The 25,623-nt window shown below is 36.4% G+C and overlaps 1 protein-coding gene across 3 annotated transcripts in view; it reads right to left on the reverse strand.

Annotated features, from left to right (window-relative positions):
* Positions 1-240: 240 nt before the first annotated feature.
* The window catches only part of IL1RAPL2 (interleukin 1 receptor accessory protein like 2), a 1,103,039-nt gene continuing 1,077,656 nt past the window's right edge, over positions 241-25,623 (reverse strand). Inside the window, exons 9-11 of one of the 3 annotated variants that reach the window (XM_059051451.2) lie at positions 20,401-20,544; positions 14,846-15,016; positions 241-3,011 (exon numbers count right to left, since the gene is read on the reverse strand). In XM_059051451.2, coding sequence (XP_058907434.2) covers positions 2,314-3,011; positions 14,846-15,016; positions 20,401-20,544 — 1,013 coding nt within the window. In that variant the 3' untranslated portion in view covers positions 241-2,313. Of the gene's footprint in view, positions 3,012-4,001; positions 4,813-14,845; positions 15,017-20,400; positions 20,545-25,623 lie in introns of those variants that run through there. The other 2 variants (XM_067024304.1, XM_067024305.1) reach the window with 2 other exon arrangements.

The following is a 25,623-nucleotide window of genomic DNA, read 5'->3' on the forward strand; positions in this document are numbered from 1 at the left end:
ATGCATCATGTTCTAGATTAAATACTTATTATGTCCATATGGGTTATATCTTTTAAAAAAAATCTCAGATGAAAATTGAATTTTGAATTGCCATCTAGAAATAAATTTTTATAGATAGTGTACACATTGGTTCCTGAAAATGGTAGAAAAGGTTTCTTGTCAAGTTCCCCAACACAAGTGTGAATGCTCTGTTTTTGACTACCTACTAGTAGTGAAAGGACACATTGTGGCCAGCCAACTCAAATTGCTACCCACGTTTAATCATTGTAAATAAAGGAAGCAGAGAGACCCATGTTATATTTTCAGAACTGGCATGCTCAATACAGAACTATTAGTTTAAAAATACCACTGAACATTCTATTTGAATTAATCTGGACTTCTGTGAAAAACAAACTAATAAAAAGTACAATTGGTCACTTAAATATGTACTACTCATTTCATGCAGGTTATTAACTTAGTAATTACACATATCATTAAAGAACAATGAGAGTAAATACAACTTTGTAACGCTTGGAAAACAGTTCAGAATCGATAAATTTCCATTTTGAAATACCTAAAGTTTCTACAGAAGCAAAATCACTTTTCTCAGTGGAAAAAAAATACATCTATGAAACACCTATGCATTGAACAGTACTTTTTAAAGGAGCAACTAATTTTCCCACTGTGAAATGAACATGTATCACTGCTAAGGTTTCACATACTGTTGGTGCATAATGCATTTTCTGAGCAGCTGGATATAGAAAAGCAGCAGAAAAACAAGTACTTTGAACAAAACCCATGGATTATAGGGAATCAGTCATGTAAAGAGGTTGAAAGAAATAATCAAAACATGTTACCTAATGTTCTCTTACACATTTGAGTTTCACAGTTACAAGGACTGGGAAAATTCTTAATTTTTACACACTGTGTACATTTGTACTTGTTTATATTTGCCCCAAAACATGATTTAAGAACCATATACAAAATACCAGAATGAAACTCAATTAACAATTGACCCCCACAGGAATCTTTGTGGAGAGCACACCAAAATTAATTGGAAAGAACATAAAGTAGTAATTCACAATAAATATTAGAAGAGGGGAACATTCCTTACAGCAAATTCATAATATTTTAGATATTCACAGGGATTTTCTGATATGGTACAGTCACAGTCACAATGTGAGGGTAGAGAAGTTTAGTCTATAAAATATACTCATTGAAGCACCAGGAATAGAGATACTTCTGAAGGAGCCTTGCACACGTGGCCAAGCACATATTGTATATGTACAGAATAGTCTGTTTCACAACTACATTTCAGATGAGAATCACTGCAATTGCTACTCTACCACTAGTAAACTTGAATCATTTAGTACTTCGACTGTGAATATTGTTTCACTTCTTTTCTACTGCTGACTCTTACAGTCAATATTTATTTAAATTCAAACTCCAACGATGTTGAAATAAAAGTAGGAAGATGTGAGCATCTTCATATAAAGCTTATAGCAGGTCAAGAGATCATTTGGAAAAAATCCAAATCTGAATTTGTTAGCAAACAATAAAATGCATAACTTAAAATGTGTTTTCAAATGTGTAAAATTGTTAATAGGCTAAAATGCCATAAGGTTTGTTTAACACCATCCTAAAAGAACAGGCTATCTATTCATTTGCTTAAGAAATGCACATTGTTTATCTACCTACCAGTTTGCCTACAGAAGATGTGCTTCCCTAATAAAACTAAAAGCTCTCATTATGAGCAGTTGATTTAGTACACAGAAGTTGTCCATTATGTTGAAGAAGTTCTAAACGTTTCAATTACATTTTTTCTTAACTGATCTTCCTCTACAAACAATCTTCCACTTGGGATGCCTCAACACTTCTTTCTTGCTAATTCCTGATTTTTGGTTACTCTATAGAAGTTCTCTTTTCCCCTTAAAACTTAGTTCAGAAATTTCAAATTCAGTTAAAGTCTTTAAATTTCCTGCTTTCAAATAACATGTAAATACTGAAATATTCACAAATATTAACTTACCACCTACCAAACTTGCAGTCTAAGTGGTATCATAAAACCTCTATAGAATAGAATTTAATATTGTTTTCTTTTAAGGAAGAAATCAAAACTGTACATTGGAACAACGTACTATACTACAAAAGCAGGTCCTTCTATCCCCCCACTACTCTGGAAATGTAAACAAAAAAATTAGATACAAAAGTGATTTCTGTGCCTTTTTCTTTGAACACCTTTTCAGCACCTCAATGTTTTAGGTGTACTTTTTGCTTGGTACAGCAGAAATTTTGTATGCTCACATAGCTGTTCAGAGGACTTCAGATTTTCCACTACCAAATATCACTGGTGAAGCTAAGCTCTTTGGATGATAAAGGTAGCAGGGAACTGTTCCTATGAGATTCCTGGGTATCTTTCAGGGCATTATTAAGGGGTTGCTGTCCATTGAGTAGTGTCAGAGGCAGGTTACAATAAGTGTGGTGGTTGCCTAAAGAAGGTACTGGCAAGGTGGTGGTTGGCATCTCGTGTTTATAACCTCTGCAACAGTGCCTCATTTGCATCGAATCTGAATGGTGGAAATCTGGGAGATCAGCTTGAGATGACACCAGAGAGGCCGAGGTACTGGTCATGGCAATAGATGGTATAGGCTGGAGTTCTCCAAAAAGTCCCTGTTCTGCTGAGTCCAGAACGTGACACCGAGAAAGCATTTCTTTTTTCCTGATGGGCATTTCATATACTAAGTGCTTCCAAAACTTAGAATTTAATTTGCTGCTCTTGGGTCCTTTCCACTTGATCAAGGACAGAAGTTTGATGCTGTGCTTTAGTGATTCCACTTCCTGGCAATTCACCTTCCCCTTTAATTCTGTACATTCAATCAAAATCACTTTGATTTCTCCACTGACTAGCATGTTATGGAGTCTGCTTTCCAATTCGAAAACACTCCATCCTCGTCTGAGAATATAGTCTGGAGTTAGCACGATAATAAGTCTTCTGCTTTGCTCAACACATCTTGTGAGATCTTCAACGTAGGCTACAAATCACAGAAAGAGAGAAAGAGTAAAACAAAGACATTTCCAGTCTTTAAAGCATTAGGTTTGCACCCTAGTATAGCAAAGGTCCAGTCTTTCACTAAGGTACATCACATTTTCTTTTCTTGTATTGCACACTCAGAAAGCTCGTTGCCTTAAAAAGAAAAATGAAAAAAAAAAGCAAAAAACTTCTAATACTTTTCTTTCCCCTCAGCATTACTTACAGTGTTCTGTTAGCTATATAAACTCTGACTTCTTCAGAGCTTAGGTGTAGTTCAGTTATTTTTATTTACTTAATCATTTAATTCAAGGCAGGCTTCCAGGCTAATACTCGAAGTGAACAAGCAATCAGCGGGTTGATGAAAAGAGAAATGGAACCTTTTAATGAAGGTCACTGTATTTATGGGTTTGGTTTGCTTTTCCCCCAGTTTCCAACTACTAAACAAGTAGGGGGGTCTATATATATATAATATATATAATATATATATATTATTTGTATATATCATATATATATAATATATATAAAAATATATAAATACTTCAAAGATAATGTGATAGAGGTGGTGGAAAATCTCTTCTACAACCCTAGCTTGTTTCTCAGAATACCTTCTGTTCTTTGCAACCTTACGTTATCCATTTTGCCCTTCAAACCCGGAGATAGAGAAGTGGTGTGTGTGTGCCCATGAGTTTAATTTGAACCAGCTGCTCTTTGTTCAGAGGAGTGAGGGGTGGAGTCGGAGGTGGGGGATGGTGTGGAATGAACAGTAAAGGGGGAGGAGTCTATCAACTTAGAAGTCTTTGCTCTACTTTGGGGAACAATTCTGAAAGTGAGATGAATAAGTTATGTCCTTTTCCTAGCAGAAAAACCCTCAACAAACTCTAGATTTGTTTATCCCATGGAATAATCCTTTTGCAACCGTGCTTCCCAAAGTCTTATCCACCAAAAAGGGAAACACACACATGTGTTAACAAATGGAGACTTGGACACAGGTGCTGCAACAGAGAGCTGTCTTTACTAAGCAGAGCACAAGGCCTTGTCTAATGTACAGTGCCCTCTAGCAGAAGCAGTGCTTACAGAAGCATAGCAACATTTGTCACTGCAAATCTGCCCAAGGTTACAGACTGCTTTCAAGGAGTCACGTCCAGTACACAGTGAGGGGCCACCAAACAGCCCAGTACAAGCCATTTGAAAAGAGAAACTTATTTTACAGATGCATATTTTACAGATGATCTCTTTTCCAGGGTTTTATTTCTACCATTTGGCAGCAAGAACACTTTCACAAGTGAAAAAGAGCAAACTTTCTATACACCCTACAGATAAACAAAAAAACTTTTTTAGAGATACACAGAGAATTGCCCATTTAACAATTTGTTGTTACTGCTGTTTTGGTTTTTACTTAATACATTTCAGGACTTTCTCATGCAGTAGTTACAGAGACTGTATCTGAGGGAATAAGGCAACTTCTAAGTGGGGAGGGAACCCATTAAGAATTTTATGCATTTTCTTTTAGAGATCACGTTTTCAAGGAAAAAATATATCAGAATTGAAATCTGCAAAAAATAAAAATGAAAACAAAGAAACCAAACAAAAATACCACACAAGTAGCAATGGGGAAGTTATCACTCTGTAATTGTCATTTAGAGAACTGGTGAAACAGAATGGAAGGAAAGGTAGAAAGTTTCAATAGAGTGGAAAAATATTATCCCAATGTATCAACAGCTCTGACTCTTCATTTTCTTCCTTTCTTTCTGCTCCCAAAAAGAAAGAAGTTATGTGGGAAGCTTCATCATTAGAAGTTGGATCTGTAAGATACAGTAAAATAAACTATCATGCATCTTTCCCATTATTCTTTTCACCTTTCCTCCAAACAAAACGAAACAAAACCAAACCCCAAACTTATACATGGTATAAGTGCAGGAGTCCATGAAAACACAGTTTTACCAGGTTATGTATGAGTTAATTGTTAGTTTTACAGAAGAATTCCTTACCAAATGATTTACCAAGGAATTATTCCAAGTAGCATTCTTCCCTCATTAATTGTAGCTTTACATTTAATTTTTAAAAATTGATCTGTACAAACCTTGGCAGGAGCACATTTGTCACAGAAACTATACCTCTATGAACAATACTGTTTCTATGTGTTGGGATGTAGTTTATTTTGAAAATATACTTTTAAAAATAAAAGGTATAGCTATACATATCTCTATCCACTTCAAGAAAATTACAACTCAAGTGTTCAGTCATAAGAGAAACTATACACATACACACTAATGAATTTGCCTGGGATGTCATAGGCTTTGGCTTTATTATCTTCTTTCTCTATTGGGGAAGGGAACAGGGTATAACATTTTCCTCCATTAATATTGTTCTCCCCCTTCACCAGTCTATTACACTTTGCCACTTGACAGCTAAGCAGAATGCAAAATTTAGGGTTTGGGGGGCTTCTTAGAGATCCATTAAACAGAATTTTCACTTGCCCCCAGAAGGAATGCCTGTCAGGACAGATCCCACTACACTCAGCTGTACAGGGTGTGGGTGTTGAAGGGAACCTTGGAGAGAGGGAGTGGTCCCTGTCTCCTGCATACTACACTGGCTGTGCTTATCCTGGCAAAGCCTAGTGGAGAGTTGAGGCAACCATCCAGATAATTCCGGCTGAAAACCTGCTCTGGAAGAAAAAAAGGTCTGAATTATCCTGGTTTGCCCTATATATACATTAATCATATGCACTGGAGTCAGTCAGTCAGTACATCTAAATTTTCCCTGGGTAGACACAGCCCAAGTGTCCCAAAGAAAACATGAGCCATTTTCTTGGGCCCTGAATTTCGTGTTCCATTTCACTTGGTGAAAAACCAAGTGGAAGTTTTCAGATGTGAAGCCCACATTTCACTTCTTGGGATGGTGATCAGTGGCTGGGCAGCAACCTCAATGTTTGAAAACAGCTGGGGAGGTGCCGCTAAGAGCTGCCTGGCTCTCAGGAAAAGAAGGAGAGACTGTGCCCTAGCTTCCATATTCTGGCTTGTTCTCTCTGTTTTTCTATGTTTTTTTTTTTTTTTTTCTTATTCTCACTCCCTTTGCTCCTTTTTCTTTCTCTATTTCTTTTTTTTTTCTTTTCCTGTGCTGTCTCTCTTGTCCTTTTACCTCCCTCTTTGCTTTCTTTCTCACTTTTTTCTCCCTTCCCCTGTTTTACTCTCCCTTCCTCTTTTGCCTATCTCCCTTTGCCCCCTTTCTCCCTCCCTTCCTAAATCTTTTCTTTCTGTCTTTTTATCTTTGGGAAAAAACAAGGACCTAGACATCATGGAAAGTATAAATAAATTAGCAAGGGACCCAACAGGTAGAGTTAATATTTTTTACTTGCTAATCTTTAGCCAGGCAGTCATTGCTGGCTCCTACACAGCAAGTGCCCAAAATAATTTTCCCCTTACCCTGGGGTTGCATGTCTGTATCCAATGACTGTGAATTGGAGCCTGATCTATTAGGACCATGTCCTGTTTCTGTATGGCTTGTGAGCTAAGAATGATTTTTTAAAACATTTTTAAAGGGTTGTAAAAGAAATAAAGAATATGATGCAACAGAGACCATATATAACTTACAAAGCCTAAAATATTTATTCTCTGGACCTTTACAGAGAAAGGTTGCCACCCCTGAATTAGAGACCAATCAGGATGTTTAGGTTTGGAAAAGTTCCAAATAAACTAAGCAGAAACAGGCATCAAGTTAAGGTATTGCTGGTCCATAGCTAGTGTAGTCCATGACAGGCAGTGGTGTTTGTCATGGTAGGGCTGTGGTTTTGTGGGAGACATGTTAGAAAACTTCAGAAACCATTTTAAAAGGTTTCTTACCACGAAGAGATAATAAAGAAATGATTTTCAAAAAAGAAAATCCCAAAATCCACAGCACATAAGAATACTGGCTGAATCTTGCCCTGACTTGTTCAGGCAAATTTAGCAACTGAGTAGCAGGAATCCCTTAAAAGACTCTTTTTTTTCCACATAAAAATATAAAGTATCCCTTAAATGAAAGGTCATTATTTCTTTGCAGATTTTAGTTTGAAGTAACTTACGAGGACAGAAACAACTAAAGAGGGTTGTGTCTGACAGCATTCTGCTTCTCTAAACAAGGCTGTGAAACCACACTAGATTATCAGCCATGAAACAAAGCTATTACACTTAACCTATTTGTGATCTTCACAATTTTGTAAACAAACAAACCAACAAACAAACAAACTGGACAGTTGTATAAACCAAAATTCCAGTGTATTTAGAAAAATAGAATTCAATCTACAAAAGTGACTTGAAAACAGGACACATTAACAAAGCAAAATGTAAACTGAAGGAAGAAACAAAAGGACAAAATAGAAGCAGAAAGAATATAATGGCAGCTCCAAGAAATTGCTTCTAATGGGGTGTATATTCTTTCCCCAAAGAACTCAGTACTCTTAAATGTCAGGCTTTGATCTACTGCAGATGTAGGCAGAAAGGGCAAAGGGAAAAACACTCTCATTCATGAATTCCTATGCGGTCCTGCTACTGCCTACTAACCATCTGATTTATCAAAAGAATCAATTAGCTACTTGTAAATTATCTTTGTGTTGACACTTCCACTTATGTCAGGATTATTATTAGGGGCAGATAGAGTATTAAAAATTAAAAGACAAATACTTAGTCTGTAAACAAAAGCATAATTTATTACTTTGCCAGGTTCAAATAGTAGAATCTTGGTAGGCTCATATTTACAGCTATGTACAACCAATATCAGTTAAACAGACAAATCATTAGGGTGAGATAGGATGCATCAAAACTAATAACACCCCACCAATTTTAGTGAATATTAGTTAACTGATAGCTATCAATGGTGATATTTATTAAACCTATGGGTTAATATATCAACACTTAAAATCAAGACAATTTCTGACGGTGATTGAGATGGATCCACTACCTATGACTGGTGAGGAAAAACCAGCAAAACTAATACAGGTTTCACATGTATCAAAAAAAGTATATTACTCAGCAAAATATTTGGTAAAACATTATTAGACCTTTGGTATAAATAGAGGCATTCAGTGAGTTACTTTATAATGTAGTCTTACTGAAAATACGACCTGCATTTAAAATAATGATACTTAATACTAACCTATTGAAAGAGATACAGGTTGACAACCTCACTCTTTGTCTTGGCCAGCGTTGCTAAAGCTTTTGTGTCTTGCTTCTGTCTTTGGCAGATGTAAGAATGTGTGTTGTCTGCCACAGAGATTGAGCGTACAAAATTTTTTATTTAGCCAGGTGTGTGTGTGAGGGGAGTAGCGGGCTTTCTAAACAGTGTATGATATTACTTGACCTACAAAAACCTTCCCTGGTCCCTCCTCCAAGTCCTTGGCTTGATAATTCATAGTTCACTGGGTAAATTTTTTGGCAGGATTTTTGTTTTCTATTGACTAGTGGAAGTGTTCTAACTGATTCTGATTAAAAAGTTGATCAACAGTTAACATGGATTTGTTGAGTCCTTGTGAGTGCAGGGAACCACAATTTATTTACAGTTTTGACTTTGGAGGCTGTATTTCTGGAAATGAACCCTTTACTTTTGCTATAGCATTCCACCAGTGGATGGACAGGGAAGCATGACAGTGGGCAGAATTTACTCTGGAATGTTGTCCATATCTCTAAATTCTTTCTCTTCCCTCTTTACCTCTTCACTGAGAGTAGAGGTAAGTAATAGAACACATTCAGAGGATACTAAAAGAAAGAAAATGTGGAGAGTAGCAAACAAAGAGAGTCTGCAAAATGTCCTTCCCCTCCTCTTTTCCCCCTTAAACTCATGCCCTAAAAATTTGTAGATATAACTAATTCTAATCAGTGCAATCTTGTTAAATATGGAACAAGACAACTTGCTCCTTATGTAGTCTTTTCTGTGGTTCCTTTGGTACTTAAGACAATTTTATCCTGGTCTTCTACTCTTTTTTAAGGTGTCTGTTCTTTGTGCTATCCAAAAAGTAGGTTTCCTGATTGAAATTCTACACAGTGGATTCTTCCTTTACCTCAAACTTTGATGAGAAACCTCAGTCCATTGACCGCAGTATTTTGCTGGGCATATTGGATACAGTTGCCTCTCTCTTGACTCTAACATGAAGGGGATGGTGGGCATATCTAATTTTATTCCATGTGAGTAAATTGTACACAATGTGTTAAATTTCCATGACTGTGCATGTCACCCCTGCCTCACACTTTTTGGGTCACAGACGTCAGATTGCCTGGAAAAGGAATTTATTACTCCCCAAGGACAATTTCCTTGAATGGTATCCAATATGTCCAGCTATTAGAGGAACTATTGGCAATGAGTAGCTACAGAACCATGTACAAAAATGTTTTTTGCATGCCTCACTTCAGAAGTGACTAGGGATCATGTGACACCAGATGTATTCTCTAGTCATTTGTCATTTCACTGTCAGCACAATCACATGGCCATTAAAGAACTGAAGATTAGAATAGTGAGGAAGGTCTAGCAAATGCAATAATGTAATCAGACATTATAAATTTTCCCTTAAATTACTGAAAAAGTCCTAGGATTCTTGAGTGAGTGAAACCCATAGAAATTTGAGCATGAAAACAAATGGAAAGACATTTGATATTTGAGGCAAAATTCATAAATATAATTGCAATAGACATGGCTGATCAGCCATACACATGATAATATTTTTCACTCACTAGTGTCTTTCTCTGGTGCAATAATGCGGGAAAAACTCACCAGAGATCCCCATAGTCTTCCTATGATTAGAAGAGGAAACTGAACTAAAAGACTTTGAAAGATTTTTTTTCTCTTTAATGTACAGTTAATCATCTATAGATTTTTCTAAAACTTCAGCCAGAACTAGCTCAATTTATAACTATTAATCAGTATTGCACATGCACTTTTAAGTACCTTGCTTGCTTTCTCTTAGGGTCAAACAAAAGCTACAGGATTGGGTTGTTTCTACTTTTAGTCTTGGAGTACTATTCTCTCCATCTGACCAGTTGATTAACTTTCATATTTTTATGTTTTTAAATCTCTGCAGAAACACTGAGATAAGATGGGCTCAAAAGCCTAAATGGTACTCATCCAAAAATGTCCCCAATCTCAGGATCTCAACTGCACAGCTGGGTTCTGTTGGTCACATGTCAGCTTCAGAGCACATCTGTTCATTCCTAAAGGATCCACTAGGCCCTATGAACACAATGTGCTCTGTGTAGAGTACTTTACACCACAAAACCCAGCCAGCTGCATGGGTGAGAAAATCTCTACTTCTCAAGTTTGTGTCTCTAGGCAGTTTGAGTAGGGTGTTTTCTCTCTGGCTTTCTTTTGGTTGCCTGTCACTCCTGACATTCAGATGCCTCTTGGCAACAAAGTTGCTTTTGCTATTCTACTACAGATGTTTCTAGCCTGGGAAGAGACAGACCAAACTTTTACTTGAAAGTAGAAATTCTTGCCACATTCAGGCACCAAACCTGAGAAAACATAAGGAAGATCCTGGCCACAGGCTCAAGAATGGAAAGGTAGATCACTGCCAGGAAAATAATGTCCAGATCTGAAGACTTTTAGTTTTAGCATTTAGGAAAAATGTTTGTGTCAAATCTTCACACCTGTGCTGTTCCATGATGGTCAAAGGACACTTCTCTAGTAGGGCATGCGAGAAGGGTACAGTTACCTATACCTCACCTTGGAAAGTGACATCTTTATATTGAAACTTTTTGTGAACTCATGGTCATGCATGCATTGGTGTCAGGGGGAGGGAGGAGGGTGGGGGAGACCCATTCATGTACTTCTGAAACTGTATACATTGGAAATATTTGTGTGTTGATGAGGTTGACTTGGAACACCATGAGAGTGGTACAAAAGAAATTGCAGATACATCAAAAGTGAAGGCATTAAATATGAATGGGTTTATGTCATAGACTTCATTAGTTTGATTCATAGAAAATTATTGTTGTAGGTCAAGAATGATATTATGAAGTCTGCTTTTACAATTCTCAAAGGCCTCATTTCTAGTTTTAGAGGAAGGAGCAGTCTTGGGTCAACATGTTTTAAATGAGATGTGAGGGACAAACATAGCTTATAATATTGTAACTACTTCCACCCCCGCAGGAATGTGTCTATATTTATATAACATAACCTGTTAAATCTGTACCAATGGCTGCAACTACAGACCACAGAAGCTTCTTTAATAACACACATACACCAAGTCCAAAATGTTCTACTCTGTCATTCATGTGTAAATCAAGTATATTATTCATATACTTCATCGACTTCCTGAATGCGTGCTAAAAATGCCAAGGAAAAACTCGTTAATCGTGACATGGTGACTGCTCAGCCAGCTCTGAAATGTTGATGGAAAAGAAAAATGGTCAAAGGGCCTTTTTAAGAACCTCTGCAGGTTACACTCGCAAATCGGAATTCAGAGAACATGAATTTCCTCGTTCAGGAAGGAAGGATTAAAATCAAACACCCTCCAGTGGTTGCATCTAAAAACTGCATAGTTGTCCCAAATGGCTTAGTTGTAAAAGGAGTCTTCCTGTGTACCACTGAGTACCCAGGATCCAAGTCCCTACTCTACTCAGTCTAATTGTTGTACAATCTCATAAAACTAAAATGATTTTCTATGGACTGTAAAAATCTCTCTTCACCCTAATAACATCATCTTGGGTATTTTTATGCTGAGTTCTTTAAATGCCAGGGTATACGAGGTGACAACCTTCTATTATCTCTTATGTAGCGTGTTATAGTCCTCAACTAAAATCTTGTAGTTTTGTGCTAGGAAATATGGCTTGTGTAAGCCTCATACCCCATGATCAAGGAGGACATTCAGACCTGTCTGTGATACACCAAAACAACTAATTGATTTCAATCAATTTAGCCAATCAACTAGCTGACTCAATGAGGTGTAAAATAGTCTACCACCTGTTTGGCTAAATTGACACAGCAGGTTGATTCAATTGACCTGTCGTCATCAAAATAAACTATCTGAGAGAACTAAGAGAACACGGTTTGGGGATGCATCTCTCTTGCTCTCATGCTCTCTGTGTCTCACTCTCACCCATGCACAATAGCTGCTTCTTTATATAATAAGCAAGTGTCATCTACTGAGTCTCAGGTAAAGTGGCTCGCCTATGTTCCATGTTGTCCCTATTTCCTTTTCTGATGTGCACAATGTTGAAGAATTGTTTTCCAGGTCAGAAGAAAGATAATCAAATTTGATGTGTTCGGACATGAAGGGTGACATTTTTAAGTCACTTAGTGGGGTTGATAAAGACTGTCTATTGTGGTGCCAACAATTTTGTAATGCAATAAGGCAGAAATTGAATCCATATTGAATCCTACTGAAGGTGACTTGACATAGAGTATAAATTTCACTTTGGTAGTGATATTACTTTAATACAATTTAGTACACTATCACTCTAAAAATCAATGTTGCAGAATTTTGATAGTTAACAAGATGTGCTTGGCAAAAATGCAAAAAATACATAGGAATCTAAGGAATTAAACCAAAAAAATAGTAAAGGGATATTTTTGATATTTCATTAATGATTGATCAACCTCTTGGAGATATTCTTTCTAATATCTGAAAAAAATAAAAGTAATATACACATTAGGACTGAAACTGCTCCTATTACATTTTTTTTCTTTCAGCAGAAAGCTCTTTTTTAGATTTCATGTTCACTTTGTTAAAAAAATGCCTTTCAGATACTGTCATGCAAAAATTAACATTTTTACTTATTTCATTCTTATTATTTCCTCTTGTCTTAAACCTATACTATTAAAACAAAATCAACAAGCATCTATGAAGCATATACTGAGTTCAGGTATTTTAGTAGATGATAACAGGGGTATGAAGATGAATGAGAGACAGTCCTTGCCCTCACGGAGCTTATAGTTTTGCTGAGAAGATAAGACAAATAGCTAGAACACTACATTAAAAAAAGAAAATAATACAAAATATCACAGGAGTAAGGAGTACAAAATTTATAGTCAAACAAGCAATTATACACCACATACTCTAGGGCTAGAGAAATTATTATGGACTTTTCACAGAGGCAGTGTTATGGAGAGTATAAATGGGATTTGTAAAGGTGTAGAAGTCTAACATGACCAAAAGTGTTGCACCAGACTGTAGCAGTGTTTAGCTAAGGGTTAATGGATTTTATCCTATAATAAATGGTGAAGAATTTAAGGTTGTTGAATAGGGGAGAGACATGATCAAGGAGGTATACATATTAGTGGGACTAGATGCATAAGAGGAAAAATAGGGAAGGCAGAGAGTAATCAACATTCAGGAATGAGGTGATTAGGGCCTATACTAGAATGGTGGAAGTGGTAATGGAAAAGATGCAATGGACACTGGATTTGGGAGAGAGATACAAAGGAATAAAAAATGACTCTGAGGTATCTTCATGTTCCTTGGGGCTCGATCAATGTAGAAGTGGTATTTAAAGTCATGAAAATAAAGGAGATTACAGAAACAAAAGAGGAGAGGACCATGGGAAGAAATTTGGGGATATATTACATTTGTAGAAAGTAATGTACCAGAAAATATTGTCTGGTTTCTTTCTATGCATGTGTAAGTGTGCATACTCATGTGCAAACCGAAACATATACAGAAACATATGCACTCTGAAAAAAAGAGATGAACAACAAAAACTCAGTTGTTTCAATTTGTTTCCTGTCAGTTTAGTGACCACGGTGGACTTCTGATATTCTGAATAAAAGTTATTGAGGAATAAATAGCATGATCTAGAGGAGTGAGAACCAGAATCAGACTGATATAGGTTCTTATTCTATCTCTACCATTTGCCAGCTGACTGGTTTTGGACTTCTTTCAGGCCTTATTTCCTCATCTGTAAGATGAAGATAACAGTACCTGCTCTTTCTCTACATAGGGTTATTGTAAAGATGAAACGAAATGTGAAAATATTCTCTATACTGTGAAGTACTAAATACATAAGCTTTTAAATGTTGTTAGCCCATGTGTACAAATTACCATATTCTGGTTTGTGGTCACAGCTTAATCTCCTCCTCTCAAGGATATTAATATAGACATGCAAATGAATTCTAGCACTTTTATGTTTCCTCAATGGCATTTCAAGCTCTTCGAGGGCAGGGACCATATCTTTTCTGTATTTACCTCACACTTTACTGTGTACAGTACTCTGAACAGAAACAGGAAAAAAAGTATATATTTTTACTTGAACCTGAATTTATTCTGTAAGCTCAAATATAGCTTTCAATATGTAGCATAATTTAAAAGTAGCACTCAAGCCTACACAGTCTAGAACTTCTTTAAAAGAATTTAAATACACAGTGAAGCTGCCATACGCCATGGCCTCACTTTCATTTTTAAGTGGATTTTCTTCTGCAAATCTGGAAATGAGTATTAAAGCATAAATTCAGAGTTATTAGTGACGATGGTTGTACGTATAAGTAGAAGCACAATGACAGAAGACCAGATTTGGAACTAAAATGCATTGAAAATCTGAAATGCAAAAAGTCTGAAATGCAAAAAGTCTGAAATGCAAAAAATATCTGACTTATACACATTTTTTTTTAACGATCATCGTTTTCTCAGAACACTAAGGCAATATAATAAAGCATACCGTTAAAGCACAACTTAAAAACCATACCTAAAATATAAATGAGAGTGCCTTTTAAAAAACTTGGATGCTAGAAAGTCAGAACACAGGTATTGGGAAAAATTTGAATTTAATAAAATCTCCTGTAAGAAAAACTATCTAAATACTTGGCTCTGACATTTGAAGTCTCCACATAACTTAAGTGAAGCCAAATTTTTAAAATACAAAAATTGAAAGTACTTACTTCCACTTGGAATTAGGTCCCTTTCTGGGATGAAGAGTTTATATCCATAGTGTTTTTCTAGCACATCTGGCAGTATTTCAAGAGCAAACTGCTCTTCTTCAGGGTTGTCACATTCCAAAGTATCTTGGTCCACTTTTGTGTAAGAGAGATAGGCATCATATTCCTTGTTGTCTTAGAAACAAAGAAAAACAAAAGGGTTGTATGTATCATTAGGTTCTCTTTCAGTACTTAATGTCTGTAATCATTAACAGGCTGGAATAAGCACTATAATTAGTGACTGTCATTAATAACTGGAAAAAATAAGTCACATGCAATGCTATAAGAAGTCTAGTATATTTCAAAATAACTTAGTTATAGCCATAGGATATGAACTGAAACTCTTATGCAGTGGGCAACATATAGTCAGGACAGAATAAAAGAGAACTATTATTTGTGATTTTTGGTGTGAATGATCAGCTCAGTGTGTTTGAATGCAGGACTAAATAGACTCATGGATTTGAACTCTTTCTGTGACAGTTGGCTTGGCTCTGTTACTTGGTCACAGACTATACCTTGTTTGCACAAATATGTGTAAGAGATCCAAGCGGGGCTGGGCCCTAGAGTGTGGAAGATCGAAATAATCCAGCCTCACTCCTGGAAACATTACTTGTAGCACATGCCATACTTCCAGTTGGTTAGTGTCGTCATCCTCATATACAAAATGCAGTTCATTACCAAATATTAGAGACAGCAGCTGGGTTTTATACAAGTGCATTGCCTGTTATTCTTGTTCAATCCATGGCCAACTAATTTGACACAAGCTACCAAAAGAAGCCTTTGTTTCAGAATATACATCCTTCCAATGTTGCCAAATTAGGTTTTCCCTTCACACATTTAGTCAGAGAGTTAACTGTGCTTTGAGAATGTATGTTTTCACCCTTTGCTGTATTGGCTCAGAGCCAGTCTCCCCAAAGAGAAAACTCTCTCTCTCTCTCTCTCTCTCTCTCTCTCTCTCTCTATATATATATATATATATATATATATATATATATATATATGCAGTTTTTTCTCAAAGTATTAGTCCCCGCTGGTTTTAAGTTATAGTGGTTTTCAAAATTCCCTTATTTATAGAAAAAAATTTTAAAGTTAATGTAGTGAACCTAGACTCATATGGAACTATTAGTATTTCTTAAACCTAGTTACTTGCAAATAATAATTTTAAAAGACCAGCAAACATTTCAGGATTTGTTTCTAAAACACAGAAATATTTTCCATTAAAACAGACCTGATTAGATATAGAATATTAGAATATATAACTTGACCAAAAGTTAATTTACAGGATGAAGCAGCCACTCACTTCCCTATACCACTAAAATTTGGTTCTACATGCTGAAAGAGGAATATGTGATAGGCATATAAAGAACTATAAATACCCTATGGTAGGAGTACGCAGGACCCCCTGACTATCTAGTGATACCGAGGCAGGATTATATTGTTCTGAGTCTAGTAAGATTCCAGGCTTCACTACCCCCACATGAACGGAACTCTGCTTATTTATGTTAAGATGGTGCCTGAAGCCAGGAGGCTTCTCTTTAGCCTGTCCTCTAGCTGGAAAAGACTGCTGTGAACCTTGGTTGGGTACTTGATTGCCTAGAAGCAGATGCACATGAAGGACTGCCCTGATAGTTGAGATCACTTGGCTTACAAATGGGGCACATTCCGCTGTTATGCATAAAACGCCACTTGGAAGTGAGAATGTTCATAAGCAATGCTAATGTAAGAACCTCCTGGTAATCCTAGCACCTCTGCCCCTGTTCCAATCAAGCTCAGGATGCACCTGCAGGCCCTTGACTTTCTCCAGCTATAATTACTCACCTGGGACTGAGAGCTGCCGATGATACACAGCTGGAAGCATAAAATAGGCCAAAGGACAAACAGATCCATTTCTATGAGCAGAATGTATTTCATTGTTCTTGATGGATTGTGTTGCTGCCTCAAACTCCATAACGTTAGACTAGACCCTAGTTTCCTCTGACTTTGATAACTCTATCTTACAAACCTCCTGAAATGCAACAACTTATTAATTCATTCAACAGTGATTTGTTGAGCATCTACTATGAGCTAGCCATCTGCAATGACTACCTGACTCTTTCACCCATCTGGCCAGAACTTCTAGACTCTTGCCACATTGCTTGTCCTGACTATGACTATTTGCCCTCCAACCATGCCTAATCTCACATATTCCTGGTTCTATCCTTACTTGCTTCACCTATACTCTAATATAGGTGATGCTACAAATACTTATTTCCAGAAAACTATTGCTATATTTTCATATCCCAAGTCAAGTTATGAGAAAGAACATGGATGTCTTTGATATGTGTTAACACCCAACACATCTGGAAAACAAATTGTACATAACATTCTAGAAACACATCGTTCTTTGGAAAATGGTTGCTTCTGGTTTCAGTCATGTCCCTTTAAGGTGAACTAAAGGTGAAGAGCTTATGGTAGCTGGCCAGAGCAGGAAGAGAGCTCTCAAGCAACCATGTCAGATGTCCCAGAAGGTCTAGGATGCCAGCTAGTGAGCATGCAGTGATGCAGATGACACAGTTTTAAAAATGCACTTCAGCTCTATGTAGACAGCCAAGAAAACCTCATGAATAGCCACAGCTGTTGCTCTCAAAGAGGAGCAAGATGGATAGAGCAATATCAACAATATGATGCAAATAAAGGTTAACAGCAAGTCCTGAAAATTGTTTTAAAACCAATGGCAATTCAGCAACACCACTTTGCTAGGTGAGGCTAATGAGCATTCCTCTGTGTTAAATCATGCTGACTAAGCTCAACTGAGGAACTAGAAAACAGCACAATGGAGACTGAACATTATAAGGAAGAGGGCTCGCACAGTGGTCACCATAGGTATGCTGTTCCCAATGAAGAGAGAAGTTATGACAAAGGGAGCCAAACTCTCTGTGGAAGAATTTTCCTGTTGTCACACTGTCCTTCCCATTTTAAAATCTCATTTTAATCCTGTTCACCATTAGCAAGCCATTCCTGTTTACAATGTAGTTCTTCTGGGGCTCTGCTAAATACAGTGCTAAATCCTTAGCTTCTAAAGTGCAAAGACTGTGTAACTTTGTGGATTATTATGTCTCCAATGCCTACTATACTACCAGTGTGTGTGTGTGTGTGTGTGTGTGTGTGTGTGTGTGTGTGTGTGTGTGTGTAGGGTTAATCCAGGTGAAGAATACATATAAGTATATGCATCATTCATAGTGCTTGGCACACAGTAGACACTTAAAAGTATTTAATGACTGCATAATTCAAAGATCAAATAAATGAAGCAATCATTGTTTGATGAATTGAAATGAAATGAATTATATCAAAAATGTTTAAGAAGTGAGTTTGATAGATTTTATTTTATAAAAAGTATGGCATTTTTATAAGAACTTTCAGGAAATGCTACTATAGATATGACTCCAAGAGAAAACATGAACAAAAAATACATGGGTAAAACTATGGTGTGTCTATGAGATGTCAAAATATTTAAATAAAGAAATGAAAATTCAGTAGGCTATCTAGCTGACATTTGGCATCATGAAACTGGATATTTCTAGAAGAGCTTTAATATTCATTTATTCATCCTCACTACATATCTGCTGACTTTTTAGTATTCTATTCAGCTAGTACAGAGATTGTGTGTTTAAAGTCCAAGTTTCCATGTAGGAATATAAACTATTTTAATTTTCCTTCCTGCTGAAAGTCCTTGAAGTTCCCCCCCAATTGAATTTTTCCCTAAAATAATTGGTTTGGAACCAATACACACAATTGTCTAACCAAAATGCTCTAGATTACTTGTCATCTTTGGCCACATGGGCCACATTGGAGATACAGATGCAAAATGTCCTATGATATTAGCATGAATTTAATCTTACAAATATGTACTACAACTGATCAGTTAGTCTGGATTATTGGATATGGGTGATGAAAGTAATTATTTCAGATTAACTTCATAAACTATATCACCTCTTGCAGAAAGTATTAACAAATTGCTTGTAATCATGACCTAAAGCAAATGAATCAGAGCAGACTCCCTTTCACGTACTTTCATATAGACAATGCATCTTTAACATTCCCAGTTAGATACTTTAGTCATTTGTTGGCGCTTGGGAACCAGTGAAATTTTCCTCAATAGCATATTTAATCTCATTATTTTATGTGTGCAGGTTAAGAAGTCAGATTTTTCAATATTAATTATTGTATACAGAAACTGAAGGTAATTGACTACATTTTCATACATATTGTTGGAGCATATGATTATCGTCAGAACAGGCCCTAATTTCTCATATTGAAGATATATCTAAATAAGGGTCTTTGGTACTTTTGAATAGGCTGCTATAATCATTAGGTAAATACACTGCTTTGATAATGAGCATGCAAATGTATTCACCAAACAGCATTTCTTGAATTTACTGTGAAAACATAAAAGTCAATTAAAACACACTCATATCATTGTTCATATAATAGTAACAATAAGACCAAAATCAAAGATTCTTCAAAAATTTTGATGTTACATTCACCACTCTGCCTTTATCCTATCACTATAAAAATAAAACAAAATCATCAACTTCTCTCCTTTGAGGATCTCAAAACAAACAAAAGCTCTAACTTTCATTATTCCAATAGAATGAAAACTAAAATTTAAATCTGGCTTTTTAAAGTAATGACTTACAATTGAACTTTTTTTTATCTTGGCTTACCTAAGGCATTCCATACACATTTTTCCAAGGCTTATAGTAGTTTGTGGGTGAGGACTGTATGCATAAGGAGTGATATGTCATGATTTCTTATTGGTATTGATTGGAAATATGGTAATTTGTTCTGTTGAAAAATTAAATCATTTTTGAATGTTCAAGAAACAAGGCTCAATACAACGTTTTGTTGATATTCCATATATAAGATTTTCAAGGGTCATAAATGGCAAACAGAAGAAAATTATAAGCCACATTCTGAATTTTTTTCTGTTGAGGTCACCTTTGAGAATTGTGCTACAATCATCCAAAATATATCAGTCCAGATGTACTATGAGCTTTAAAATGAGTATCTCCGTAGCTTTTAATATGTTTTTTGAATAATTTGTTTTTTTCCATGCCAGGAAGAGCTAAATATGATCTGTGCCTAAATTTGAATTTTCTGGAAGAAAAACATGAAATTGATTCTTAATTTGTTTCTTAATAAGGGAAAGGGCTTTGACAGCAATTGTTTGATCTCCTGACCAACTAATATCTCCTTGTTAAACTGGTTTTTTTGGAAATAAATTTCAAGAAATAAAATTATTTTAAAGAACACCCATATATTCTTTACCCAGCCTCATCTATTAATATTTTCTCCCCTTTGCTCTCTTTCTTGATAGATTAATACCATTTTTTTCTGAACTATTTGAGGGTAAGTTGCATTAGTCATAGCCTTTTAACTCTAAATTTTTCATCATGTATCTCCTAAGAATAGGGATATTCTCTTACATAATCACACATTCATGTCTTTTAATTGAATTTGAACAATAGGAGACAGCTTACCATCTGCAGTTTCATCACCTCCAAAATGCTGTCGGTAGAAGAGCATCAATTCAATATTGTAGCATTTGTAGATGACCACGAGCAGTACAAGGAGGAGGAAGATTGCTCCCAGGCCTCCTGCAAGTTCAATTTTGTAGATTAAATCTGGAACAAATAAAGTAAACAGGAAAAGGTAATTAAATCAGCAATACTGAGGAACTTCCCATATTTCTAGTCTCTAAGATGTACAACACATTCTGTTTTTCTTTACAGAAGATTCTTGCCTAATGCAGTAAGTAGATGCGTTCTTGATACATTTGTGTAAATCACTTTCTTGTTAAATTAACTCTCTGCTAAATATTTGAAAAATTTTACTGTTGAAAGTGATGTCTATCTGAAAAAGAATAGTCTCTCCCACTTTGTTTTGAACACATCTAGACCTCACATGTATACTTTTGCTTTAAGTGTACTTCAGGAAACTATTACAGCTGCCTTTTACTGGGTTCAGGTCCAATATTTTGCTGTTTCTGTTAAATTATCTTTTGGCTTAGCAAGATTACAATTGAATACTTCTTAGGCCACAGGCCCTATTCTTCTACAGGAGAACAGCATCATAAAATTATTCTCAGAATCAAATAAAATCCAATGAGCCTACAGGATTTAACTGTTTCAGTTAACCACAGTAGAATATAATCCAATAGAAGGTAGGCAGGGGAAATTAGCTTATCCCTTTCTCCTACTTATCTGAATAAATGACTATAATTTGTATGTGATATAATATGCCCAGTGGGGCTAAAAGAGAATGAGAAATCTAGGCTAATCACTTGGCCAATTCAGCCAACACCAGGCTACCTGATAGCAGCCTTAGGCTCTTCCAGTGGGGCACCCCTAGAACTCTGAGAGTTGGAACAATTAAATCAACACATAATGGAAGGAGACATAGTATATCCTAGGCCCAGGAAATAGTGACTTACCTGTAGCTTAATTAGTGATATTAACAAAATCTAGGGTGTATCATCAAAAGAGGGGATAGCATCATGGAATTTAGAGAAAGGGGAAGTCAGAGAAGAATTTAGAATATGAATTCAGCAATGTCCAGAGGAGAAACGCTGAATCTGGAAGACACTAGACCAGAGATATTTTCCACTGTGTGACAGGGAAATTCATTGGTCTCAACATAATACAGATAAAACTATCTTAAAAATTAGCTAAGCTCCCCTTAATCTAATTCCATAATTACCAAGTGACTCTTCTTATTAATTCAGCTTACCATGTAACTACAAACTGAAAAAGGGAGTGGCATTTTAGTTTGTACATCAGTTGCTTATGAGTTTGCTTGTCATCAATCAGCCTCCCTGGATGGAGCAATTCTGGGGTACTGCCAAAATCAAATTGATGACCATGATAGACGGCCATTCTTGAAGGTCTTCTGACAATAAAATCATGAGCCTTTCCCTGGGATTGTCCCTTGTCTCTACAGGCTTATTGTTCAAGATAAATTAGGCTCAATATAACAATAAGATTAAGAAAAAAGATTAACATATATAATATATACTACAAGTAATGTATATTATAGGTAAAATTTTCTACCAGTCTACTATCTATTCTCTAAGTAATCCTTTAGGGCAAGAATTGTTGGTCCAAATTCATCACTGAAGAATCTAAGACTCAGTAGTTTAATTCACTTACCCAAGGTCATACACCTAAGAAGTGGCCAAGATGGGACTTGAGCCCTGATATTCTAACTTCATATTTAAGGTTCTTTTTATTACACCACAGTTTTGTAAGCTCCTCTGGAAAGTGACCATGAAATTCCTTCTCCCTCTTCCTCCATAGAACTGTTGGTAATGCTTCTCAAGAACATGTGACCTGCGGTGAATTTTGGATTCTTCTGCCCTTTCAATTCCAAGGAAAGAAGCTAAACTACAATTGCCAGGCAGAATGACAGGACCGAGCAGATCTCAGACAGTTTATTGGAGGGTATTGAAGAATTCTGTAGCTATATCAAGAAGGAACGAGGGGCTTCTTGGAGTCCAGCATATAAGAAGTTTTAAGTTTTGTAGGGAGATAGAGAATTTGGTATTTTAAAGGAGGTGGAGTAATAGAGAAGATGATAGTGGCTAGAGACAGCATGGCCAATGAGGAGAGTCGCTGAGTAGAAATGTAAGAAATATAAATGTATTCTTTTTCAGTAAGGAGAGAGGGAGAAGGATAGAAAAAAGAAGGGAGTGAAGCTGTTGTGAGAGACAAAATATATTAATAAGGAGCATTATGAGGGGCCACATAATGAGTAGGGATAGGAAATTGGAATCTATCTCTGTCATGCCTGCTGCAAGAGGTGGTCATTTGGAAAATTAAGCCACAAAATTTCAGGTAAAAATAATCCTACCTCATATTAGCTCTGCCTCCTCCCCTCCCTATAGAAAATGACTCCCCAGGAACCACTGCCTGCCTCTATGTGGGTGGTAAGGCAGGCTTGCTTATGAGACCTCTGTGGGGCTGCAGTATCACAACCTTTGCTTGTTTTCTTACTGTTTTATCAATCATGCATTCTTTTATTTATTCAAAAAGAGAATATCAAGTGTCTATTTTTTAACATCTTTATTGGAGTATAATTGCTTTACAATGGTGTGCTAGTTTCTGCTGTATAACAAAGTGAATCAGCCATACATATACATATATCCCCATATCTCCTCCCTCTTGCATCTCCCTCCCACCCTCCCTATTCCACCCCTCTAGGCGGTCACAAAGCACTGAGCTGATCTCCCTGTGCTATGCAGCTGCTTCCCACTAGCTATCTATTTTACATTTGGTAGTGTATATATGTCCATGCCACTCTCTCACTTAGTCCCAGCTTACCCTTCCACCTCCCCGTGTCCTCAAGCCCATTCTCTACGTCTGTGTCTTTATTCCTGTCCTGCCCCTAGGTTCTTCAGAACCATTTTTTTTTTAGATTCCATATATATGTATTAGCATACAGTATTTGTTTTTCTAGCCAGTGTTAAATTGACAGGGCAATACAATTTTTTTTGGTTTACTCTGAAAACTGAATTCTCTTTGATCTTAGGTCATTGATTGACTTGATTCAACATGTTTTTCCTGTTGTAAAATGTTCATTTAATGTTGTAATTTTGTTAACTCTGTCTCTGTCTCTCTCCCTTTGTCTCTCTCTGGTCAGAACAGCTTTCAACTGTTTTCAAAGTCACTGAATGGGATTTTTTCCAGCAATTTCTATGTTATTTACAGAGTATAGTTGCTATTAGGTAGATGGAAAACTTTAGCAGCAGGAACAATTTGTGCTCCCAAGTAGCAGACACCTTTTTCAGCAGTAAATTTATGGAAGAAAACTGTGGTGTGAAAAGTACCTTTGTGATTTGGGGGTCCATTTTATAAAAATATCTTTGAAAGATATTACCTAATGATGGCTGTTTACATTGAAAACTGTGGACCAAGTCCCTGAGACTCAACCAGTATTCTTTGTTTCACATTAAAAGGGACATGTATCCTATAATCAGAGGGCAGAATTGCCATGACCCAGTTGACACCTAGCTTTTCTTTTGTCTTCTGTTTTCAACTGCCATTTTCCATCTCAGCAGGATCTATACTTCTAGGGACATTTCCTGACTGAGAAGGTAAAAGTCATTTTATTTGGACTGTGTCATGTATACGCTTCACAAGGATAGAGATAGCCAGAACAGCAAATATTTATGGGATTGTAACTTTTTCCAGGCACCCAAAGTACAAGTGTAGTTCTTTTTAACCTTCTTAGTTTGAACCCGGCTAGTTCTTCACTTTGAATATGAAGATCAGACAGTATAGAATGGGACAAATAATAGCTGAAGTCAAGGGACTGGAGAGCAGAAAGACTGGAACTGTTCTGAGCTTACTTATAAGTGGTGAAGCAGGTTAGGAGATCCCACCTGAGTGTCTCCTATACAGTTTGGGGGTTCAGGATGGGGCAGTAGCACTAGGGATGAAGAGAAAGAGTCATTGATATGTCTCTGTTTGTGAGAAAGGGAGTATGTGCAGAGAAGGCATAATTATCAGAATTTTCCTAGCATTAAGTTCAGAGTCTTGGTTCACCAAAAAAAAAAACGAATGAATTTCTTATTAAAATGTTAGTTGTACTTGTTGGCAAATAGTTCATTGGAGAGTGAGGGCGTAGCAGGTTAGTAAATGAAGGTAGAAGATGCATAGGTAAGAGACACCTTACTTTGAGAATGCCTGACCCTGTTAATTGCATATATTAGACATGAGTTTTCATTTTATGAAAGGCCTTTTCACTTTCTGAAAGGATTCATGAAATGTTTCTTCTCTATAATGATCACTTATGGCATTTTTGATATTTGACTTATAGATCATCAGGAAGTTATTGTTCCATAAAACGAGCCATACTCATTTTCCAGGTGGAAATCCTGTGGCTACTGATGCCAGGCTATGTTGTGATAAAGCCTGAAAGGTTCAACTCCAAAGGAAATAACTGAAATTTTGCAATACAAGCCAGAGTTCAGTCTGATTTAATATGTTGGATCAGGACCATAGGGCTTCTTGTTCTTTTCTGGACCTCTACCATATTGTCGAGAGCTCCTAAAGAAAATGGAGTAAGGGAAGATGAACTGCATCCTTTTGCAAAGCACAGTGAAAAAATTTAAATGCTACCTAAAACAGAGAGTACAAACTGGTATACAATGGGCCAGAAAAAAGGTCTTTGTTGGTCTATATGTTTCCCAAAAAGTAGATACTAATATTTTTTAAATAAAAATATTGCATATCCAGGCTTTCAACTTCACTTGAAAACCTTGAAGCTCTCATATCCTTAGGTTCACATTTCACCAAGCATGACAATAATCTAGAAAAGAATAGTGACTGCCCTTTAAAGCAAGACATATTTCCTCTAGCCTGTGTTTAATATCCAGACCTCTTTTTCTTTTAATTTCAATATCTACCTGGCTATTGAGGTCTTTGAGTTTTTATCCCCCAATCTGGAAATTGAATGTTTTGAAAAGAGAAATGCATTCAGATAACCCAGAATAGACACCAGTCAAGACCAGATCTCAGGGAAATCCTCTCTTTACCAATCCCTGTTGTCCATCCTCTATCTTATTGCATCTGTCCTCTAGGAGGACCATTTTCACCCAACAAATGTTTTTGAGCACTTACTATATTCTATGTGCTAGGGATACAGTGGTAAATAAGGCATGAAAAAGTCCCTGTTCTTATGAAGTTTACATCCTAGTGTGTGGG

The sequence above is a fragment of the Kogia breviceps genome, chromosome X (genome assembly GCF_026419965.1).
Source record: "Kogia breviceps isolate mKogBre1 chromosome X, mKogBre1 haplotype 1, whole genome shotgun sequence".
Classification (NCBI taxonomy): Eukaryota; Metazoa; Chordata; class Mammalia; order Artiodactyla; family Physeteridae; genus Kogia; species Kogia breviceps.